Source organism: Lolium rigidum, chromosome 4 (assembly GCF_022539505.1).
Source record: "Lolium rigidum isolate FL_2022 chromosome 4, APGP_CSIRO_Lrig_0.1, whole genome shotgun sequence".
NCBI classification, from domain to species: domain Eukaryota; kingdom Viridiplantae; phylum Streptophyta; class Magnoliopsida; order Poales; family Poaceae; genus Lolium; species Lolium rigidum.
The window spans coordinates 117189484-117198546 of NC_061511.1; the positions used below are offsets into that span (position 1 = coordinate 117189484).

A 9063-nucleotide genomic window follows, 5' to 3' on the forward strand; every position below is an offset into this window, starting at 1 on the left:
TGAAGCTCTCGGAGTCGCTATCTTGGGATAGATCGGTTTCTGTGGCCGACCCTAAAGACATCCCACCGAATAGATCGGCGAGTTTTCCGCTGTCAGCGGGCTAGATGATGCATGGTGGGGATACCTCCTCGTCGCCTGACACAACGTATGATGCTGATGATCCCGAGGAATCAGGCTCGACCGCCAACAGTCCCGAAAAAATTGGTGCCGAAAAACGGTGCGATCCTTCTTTCCCAACGAGGAAGCGGAAGCTCCCGAACGTCATCTCCATTGCTTCTTCCAAGTTGGCATATGCATGCAAACGGGCGGGAGGGTGAGGAACAAAATCGACAAGATCAGATTGGATCTGTTTACCTCCTTCCATCATGTTGCTTGCTGCCGGTGATGATGATGACGATGCCATCGAGATTAGGACCTTGCTACCTCCAATTCCCACAGACGGCGCCAATTGGCGAGGTATCGAATCGTCAATGCCTACAGATTGTAGACTTAGGGTTTCACGGAAAGTAGAGGCAAGTAGAACTCGAAGGTTGTCATACGAACAGCGGTGTCCAACTAAACAAAATACGGTGGCTAGGGTTTGCAATGATTCGATCCTTATTTCGACTTTGGCTTCACCTTTATATAGGAGGTGGAGCCGATGCTTTTCCGTGTCGTACAAGTACAAGTTATCGGGCCGCACTGGGCCTTTCCTTGATACAAGTTTCCTATAATAACTCTACTTTCCTAATCCGAACATCTTCAACCTTCTAGGCCTCCAAATCTTCGAGTCCATGGGCCTTCTACTCCAATCGTGGACCAGGGGTATATATGCGACATGCCTCTTAGGCATACCTATGTCACCAGTCCCTTTCTGTGAAGCCTTCAAGGCCAAGTCCGCTTCCCTGCGGTTCTTGTTCTTCTTTGTGGTGGCCAACCTAGCCGCGACCTCTGCCGCTACCTAAGCCACCAGGTCAGCCACATGCCCATTGACGGACAACAGAGGGGTGACCGCCACCTTGGAGTCATAGACGGGCTGTGAATCGGGAACTTGCGAAGGGATCTGAGAGTCCCCAACGCAGACAAGTGTCTGGCTAAAGTCATCGCAGAAGGAGTCCTACACACATCGTAGTACATATAACGTAAATCTACTTGCAAGCAAAGACATGCCTTAAATGGACAACACAAACCATACCAACAATCATCCTAAATCAGACAAACAGTTCATTTGCAACTGTAAAAAACACAAACCCTAATAAGATCATGGTAGGTGAGCACATATGGGACAAAGAAGCAACCGGAAATGTCGAACCCTAGCAAGATCATGATAGCTTAGCACAATTCGGACTAACCCCTACTACAAGACCAAACCCTAGACAAGAGCTGACAACTCCTAACCTAGATCTAAACATTACCGCGGTACCGGAATAAGGGATTCCTTACAGTCATCGCCGGAGGTGAAGAGGTGTTGCACCAGGAAGTAGATGAAGTAGTCCAGATGTAGTCGCCGCAGCTGCCACCGTCGCCGACCGGAGATGCGTGCGCCTCTTATCTGCATGTCGACGGGAGGAGGAGCTCGAAATTTGGGGAAGAGTGGAGGATGGGGTAGAAATAGGTCATGGGGCGCGGCGGGAGGTGACGGAATCCTTCCCGCCCCCTTTTCGCTTTTCGCTGATGTGCGCCGCAGCTCCCGCCATCTCCACCCTCATCTCCACGCGTGCGCCGAAGATTCTCTTTTCATCAGCCGCGTTGAAAATTTGACAAAATTTGACTGCACCGCTAAAAACTGCTAAACCGAACGTGCAACGCCCATGCGATAAAAGGGACCGAAATTTTCTGGGCCGATGCAAGGCAAGGAGCGCACAGCCGCCCAAAACGTTTTTGGGGACGGGCTCTACTGCACCTCAGTCAGCCGTCTCCCGTCCCAAACGGCCAAAACTCCCCTTTCCGCCGAGGCGCCCTTCCGCTTTGAAGGCCCCTTTTGCTGGTAAGGATGCTCTAGATTGCAACTGCATTGCTCTTCGATTTTCTCTGGTCTTGTCTTTGCTGTTAAGAATCAGTCCAACCGGATCTTTCTGGATAAAGATCTATCGCGGTTTAACCCAACTAGGGTTTCCCCAAGGTGCCGGTGCTGCATCCGCCCTATTTCAGTAGCTATTACGCTGAACGATTTGGGGGCCTACTACTGGCCATTAATTTCGAAGACGATTTGGGGGGCTTTGACTGAGCCCCAATGTCCCCCATGAAGTCGCTCCCTCCCATATTTTTTTGGACCGTGAGCGTAGAATTGAAGGTTTGGAGTAGCATTGCCATGGTCCGGTGAAAGTTAGAACACCTTTTCCATGAGCGGCTCTGCAATTCATTCTTTAATTATCAAATGATTTCAGTTTTTCTGCATAAGTTGGTCATTTTAGGTGCTTCTGTAGGGTATGTATAGAACCTAGAAATCACCATTTGTTCAGAATTTTGGAACATAGGGACTGTGGTGTTCACATTTTACTATTTTAGGGACTAAAGCTAAATTCCTTGATTTGAAGGTGTTGATTGAGTATGGTAAACAACAACTGCAAAATCTCCTTGCTTATGTAGTGTATCTTGTACAGTTAGATTTCTGTATGCTAACATTCTGTGACCTAAAGGATTGCTTTCTTTTGCTCTCATCTTGTAGCAGTCGTATGGAAGAAGGTAGCGACTATTATGTTGTCAAGAAAGGGGACATGGTTGGTGTCTACAAAACTTTAAATGATTGCCAGGCACAGATTTGCTCTTCGGTATGTGATTTTTTATATGAAGATTTGACTGTTAAGTTAATTGCACTTTTCCACTGTGCTAATGTGTAAATTTTTGTTATGCCACTACCAGAAGTCAGGATTACGAAATGATGTATCTACCCTACTATTGCTAATTAAACATGAAGTTATTTTAGCAATGGTTCACTTGTCCTTGCCCCCTCAGTCAAGTCCCTAACATGACTCACTGTGGTTGCTTCTGTAGGAATTTGTACTAAACATTGTTTCTTTTGTCGTCTTGCCTTGGCATGTTCCTTACTTTGCTCAGGGGAGATGAAACATGTCAACATAGCTTCCTTTTTAGATTCTGTTGCTGTTTGCTGTTCCATGTCTATGTAACTACTAACATGGTTCATTGCAATTCTTTCTAGTGCTGGACTGCTGGTTAACCAGTTTAAGGTTATAAGATATTTCTTGATATGTACTTGGAGTTAATTGAACTGGGTAAATATTCATGTTTGAGTTGAATAATATAATACCAATTAACTATGATGTTCAATTTCTATTTCTACTGATGCGCTCTTGTATTGTTTTTAAGAAGCTTTTTACCTTTTCATAGTATAACCAAATCATGACAACAACATAATTTTAGTTGAACTACTACAGTTTTTTTTCCCTTTAACTCCTTGTTATTCAGATAAATATTTTGTTAATTATATACAGTTAACCAGAGTATATGTTTTGAGTTGGGGAATAGTGTAGTTAGCAGCCTGTATTCCTATAATACTCTTGCAACTACTATACAATTCTATATTGGTTGCTTTCCTTTTTTTTTCATGTTTAGATTTAAGAATAAATTGCAACTTGTAGATAGAAAAACTATAAAATTGTTACATATTTTGAAACCTCTAAAACAAGGTGGGATGGGAGACGAACCATCAACAGTTCACCACCAACTCGGATATTGATATGAGCAAAGACATTATCTTCTTATATTGTTGGTTTTGTTTTCTAAAGGTATCTGGTCCTGCTGCAAGTGCCTACAAGGGTTACCGCTGGAGCAAAGAAAAGGCGGAATACCTCTCTTCACGTGGACTGATTAATGCTTCATATACAATCAATGCAGCTGATTTTAGGGAAGATTTATTGGGCACCCTTGTACCCTGCACTTTCCAGGTAAAGTGCTAAAAGTTTGCACTTGAGTTTGTTTTTCCGTAACCAGATGACACATTTTAATCTGACATTAGTTACTATGTGGTATGAGGTCAAAGCCTGACGGAATATTTTATTCCTTTCGACCTTGTACTGTTGAGATCTTCGAGGCATTGAATTATCATATATCTTTTCTTTGTAGGAGATAACTGGTCCTAGTTCAAACCAGCTAGCCCCAAATCTGTCCGGAATCTGTAGTGATACAAGTTATCAACCTGGTATCCGTAATGATATAAGATATCAGCCTGGGACACAACCTGTGGATCTGAACTATGTAAGTTCTCCTATTTGCAAGTGGCCAAGCACTATAATAGCACCAGTTACATCATATTGTGTTATTACAGAGTGCCGCTGGATCTAGTCAAGCCCAAGGTTACTCGGGCCAAGAACAAGCATTTAGCAGGCTGGTATGCAATATGACACACTAAGAATATACATGACCAAGTGAAATATACATTTCTAGCATGTATTTTCCGTTGTCAAATATCATTTGAAGTCACTTGTGTAGTACTAAAGTATTGGTATTTTTTTTGTATGATGATGGTGTTATGTTGCAGGATGCCAAACCAAGGCCCTCCAGCCATTCCTCTCCAAATAACACCAACCACAGTGGAGCTTTTGATGCACAACCTGTCTCAAAACAATATGTAATGTTTGGGCTGATTGCTTTTCCACCTCTACTACAATACTTGCTCCTCGGTTTTTTAATCTATTTGAGATGCTGTAGGAAGTAATCTTGCAGTTACATAATTTCTATATTAGGTGATTATGTCCAATATGAAATAGTTAAGCATACTTAATTTCAAATATCCAAGTTGCTTTGGTGACTATTCGTAATCAATGTTGTTGGAATCACGGTCCTTGAAATTATACTTCAGAACTTACATTTTCGAAAAGGATAGTGCATGGGGAAGGTCATTCTGTTATTTATACATATAACAGTCATGAAAAGATAAAATGATCCGTAAAAGTGTCAATAGATAAAAAATTTAAGGCTATGCAAGGTACTTGTTTAACTAAATCGGTAAGTTTGGGTATGAAAGTTGTTATCGTGATCCTACAACTTTTCTTGTGGTTCCTAGGATTAGATTAGTCCAATCAATAGGTCTTAGAATATAGGATTGTATGACTTGAATCAAGATGCTGGAAACATAGCTCATAATCACTATTTCGTTTTGCCACGAATCAATAAAATAGGTTACCAACCACAAAGCTGTTCTGGCACAGTGGCACTAACTCAATTTCCAACCAAGAGAAAAAAAGTACTTTGAACAATCCTCTATGGAAATGTATTATTTATAATCTATCCACTTAAGGCCATTAAATTTTAAAGTACTTCTCAAGTGTGCTTGCCTGCTATAATTTGCATTATCAAGGCTGTTGTATTAATCTTTTATAGGCTATTCAATTAAGATTATTAGCCCATAAAACTTGCCTCAGTTGGCCATCAGTACATGTTATGTTTTTCATGTTGAAGTTCATACCAAGCTTTCTACGTTTCTTGCTGTCAGATGGTATGTGTTGTTCACTTTGATGGCGCTTCAAAAGGAAATCCAGGAAAATCAGGTGCTGGAGCTGTACTTATGACTGAAGATGGGAGAGTGGTATAGTATTTGATTTAATGGCCTTCAGAGTTTTTATCATTTCCAGTTGGTCCATCGTCTATCCCTTGACATTATGTTCTGACATATCCTTGAAGATATCTCGACTTCGTGAGGGTCTTGGTGTTGCTACCAATAATGTTGCTGAGTACCGGGGCCTTATCTTAGGACTGAAATATGCCAACAGACTTGGATTCAAGAGAATCAAAGTATATGGTGACTCCCAATTAGTCTGTTATCAGGTACATGCTTATAACCTTTTTTTTCAAAAGGGACCTCTTCCTTCTTTCTTACAGAATGAAGGATGATCTCAAATCCTCCCTTTTAGCCTGGCTAGACGATCTGTAGTTCCTTTGGGCTATGCCCTGGGCTAAGCCCTTTTGTACATTCTTTACCTCTATCTTGTACATATATTTCTTTTTTTAATAAATAAAATTTACTGTCGGGGCCTCCCCTACAGTTTTGAGCTCAAAAAAAGTGAAGTTACCTCCATTTTATGGTTGTCTGGTAGTAGCTCTGCACTTGAATTCTTATCTAAGTAACAAGTCATGGTGCTAACTGAAACAAAAAAGACTTGAAAGAAAAGGAAGAGTGGGAGTGATCTTAAACAAGCAATTAGGAATGATTCTCCTATAATTAACGCTATATAGGGAAGCATTAATAAAAAAAACTCACTAAGCATTTTCTTGTTTTGTACCACATCATATATTCTGAAATCTATGAGCACGGGAACACCCTAAAGATAGTGTTCCTGAAATCATTGTGCATTTTCTTTGACAGCTTCATTGTCCAACTATTGAAAGTAGGATAATTTGGTCTAATGTCATTTTACAAGAAAACTTTAAAATTTCTACCGGAATCATGAGGCAAAGGATGATAAGACTGGAGAAGATCTTTTTCTTTCTACAGCCTTCTTATATTGCGTAAACAGGTCAAAGGTACATGGCAAGCAAAGAAAGAGAACATGATGGAACTCTGCAAAGAAGTGAAAAAACTCCAAGAAAACTTCATTTCTTTTGAAGTCAACCATGTGCGGCGGGTATTGTACATTCTATCTCTTCCGTCGAATTGCTGGCTTAATAATTCCAGTGTGCTAGTTTGATAAATTTATGTATAGCCGTACATAGTGAGGCTACATTTTTCTGGAGTCTTTGTTTGTCCGTCCTTTTTTTTCTCAACTGTACAACAGAAGTTCTACAATTGTTATGATGTAACACCTGCATCTTGACATGCTGGCATGCATCACCCTGTTAGGAGGGTAATGATGCACAAAACCACACGTAGGTTTTTCATCTCAGACAATGACCACTTAGAACACTAGTGGATTTGCTACATCAGAGATAAGATACTTGGCCCAATGATCTGAATGCAATTACTTGAAATGGTCTGGGATTGACCAAGAATGGATATGATCTCTGGGGTGTTGAGAGGAATGCCCAAACTTCAAAGCCAGGAGTTTGCCAGAAAGTCTTTAAAATTATGGCTGCATCGAGATGGACAAGAGGACCAACATTGATCACGTTGAATAACACTACGAACATGTATAACACACCAACAATAAAGTAAAATTTCTCCCAGAATCATGGGGCAAAGAAATTTCTGTATGATGCCACTTTGAGAAATGCAAGGTTTGGATGGAGGATCCTCACAAACTCATTGATGAAGTCTTGATGCCGATAATCAAATACTCACCATGATGCAATGTGTTATTTCTCTAAATTGTTGCCAATGGGGTGTTTGTTTTTTTAAGCAAGGAAGGTTACCACTTATTGTTAAGTTGTGGGCACTTATTATCCATTGACCCACCACTAGAAGTGCAGAGTTGCAAGTCAGATATATCGCATAATATTTCCCTGTCTTTACAACGCAACTTGATATGTTTTAATACTTCCTGTACATTTGTGGTGTCTGCTTAGTTGAGCAAAGCCTGAGGCAGCAGTATATTGTATTTTGATTAACAGTGTACATTTTCTGTTACTTGCAAGGAATGGAATTCTGAGGCGGATCGCCAGGCAAACATAGCTGTCACCCTCGCAAGTATGATCTGTTCACCCGCTATTTTCTTTCACGTGCTTAATCACTTTATGACGTTGATGGCTTGAACAAACTATATACACCTCAGGTGGAGCGGTTTCTGAGGAGCGTGGCGACGGTTTCTAAGTTCTGACAGTAGCCTTCTCCGCTCTATAACCAGTCCATGTAGTCAGTTAGCTGTAGTCTCGTGTTCCATCGAGTGGTTTGGTGTATCAGTTCATTTCTTAACTCTGTCTGTATTCAGTTGAATGTGATACACCGTGCTTCTATGAATGGTCAGTCGTTGCAAATGGACTATATGCGGCTTAGCACTTTAATTTTTGGGCATCGTTTAGCTTTCACGGTGTAAGCGTAAATTTGTTTTGCTTTGTTGGTTTCTTTACTGCTTTGTTGGCCTGACTCAGACAACTCACATGCCAGCTTCGCAGCTGGGAATGTAGAGATCATATAGATAACTTGGTATGTGACCTGGGCAGGAAATCTCCTGTTTTCTACAAATGCCAAAGAGGGTAAGGAAATTACAGATTGGATTTGTCACACACCTTCGATTCCTTTTTTCTTTTTGTGAATTCCTTGACTGGACTTCTGCGGCAAGGAAAAAGTACCAACTGCATAGTGCATTTCATGTACTCCTAGAGTTATTTGCACCGCACATTCTGAAATCTGAAGCATTCGATTGTGCATATTCATGTAGCTACCATGAAAAAATGGTACACTAGCTAGCATTGGCTAATGGAACCGGCTCCTCTAACGTTGTGGAGCGAAGTCAGTGAAAAGGATGAAGTAAAGTCAGGGCAAAGTAGCTTTAGTACTATATTATCTGATGTAATTAATTACTGTAGACAATTACTGTAGACATAAAAAATTGAACTAAATTTTACTACATCATAATTTTGTCTGTATGTAATTATCCTGAATGCTTAACATAAATTTGCATTGTGTAGAATAATTTAAGTTGTTTTGGTCTTAATCATACAATTTGAAAGAAGGGAAGTTAGGCTTCTGTAGCTTACGTGACTTTAGACCTCAACGTTAGAGGATCCCGTCCCTTGGCTAATAGCCACTAGAAATTGTTTCCTAAACAGCGGTACTAATGAAGATGGAGCACGAGGTTAAACCCACATGAAGAGCGCCAAAAAGCAAAAGTCTCCAAAAGAACACCGATGATCACTGTGTAATCGAATCGATGTTGCCCGGCACCGGCAGTTGCATCTGGAGGACGCGGCGGTGTATGTTGGAGTGCAGCTCCGGGGAGAAGGTGGGGCTGCTCAGCGGCCGGTACTGCGGCACTAGGTGGCCCTTCCCGTAGTTCACGCCGCACGCGTTGCACAGCGTGCCCCGGCCCTCCGGTCCCTGGCGCCATTGCGGCGTCTCCGTCGTCGAACAGTGCCGGCACCGTCTCTGCCCTGGTACACCCCCCGCAGAAGGCCATGTGGGCGAGGGGCTCGACGCTAGTGCCCGTCGCCGCTGGTACACCGCCGCCATGGTCTGAGGCCTCACCACCGGCG

The 9063-nt window shown here is 41.9% G+C and overlaps 1 protein-coding gene across 1 annotated transcript; it reads left to right on the top strand.

Moving 5' to 3' along the window:
- Positions 1-1889: 1889 nt before the first annotated feature.
- Positions 1890-7852, top strand: LOC124708386. The gene is made up of 11 exons (XM_047240062.1): positions 1890-1966; positions 2648-2750; positions 3726-3884; positions 4063-4194; positions 4265-4327; positions 4478-4567; positions 5432-5524; positions 5620-5763; positions 6453-6560; positions 7507-7558; positions 7644-7852. Exons 2-11 carry the CDS (start codon positions 2655-2657, stop codon positions 7679-7681), a joined length of 975 nt encoding a protein of 324 aa, XP_047096018.1. The 5' UTR covers positions 1890-1966; positions 2648-2654; the 3' UTR covers positions 7682-7852.
- The last annotated feature ends 1211 nt before the right edge of the window (positions 7853-9063 follow it).

Bases quoted from the DNA above. Each gene is read 5' to 3' on its own strand.
- LOC124708386 (XM_047240062.1), top strand. From the start codon at position 2,655: ATGGAAGAAGGTAGCGACTATTATGTTGTCAAGAAAGGGGACATGGTT. The intron at 3,885-4,062 runs GTAAAGTGCTAA...TTTTCTTTGTAG, and splicing joins TTGTACCCTGCACTTTCCAG to GAGATAACTGGTCCTAGTTC. The intron at 5,764-6,452 runs GTACATGCTTAT...TTGCGTAAACAG, and splicing joins CCCAATTAGTCTGTTATCAG to GTCAAAGGTACATGGCAAGC.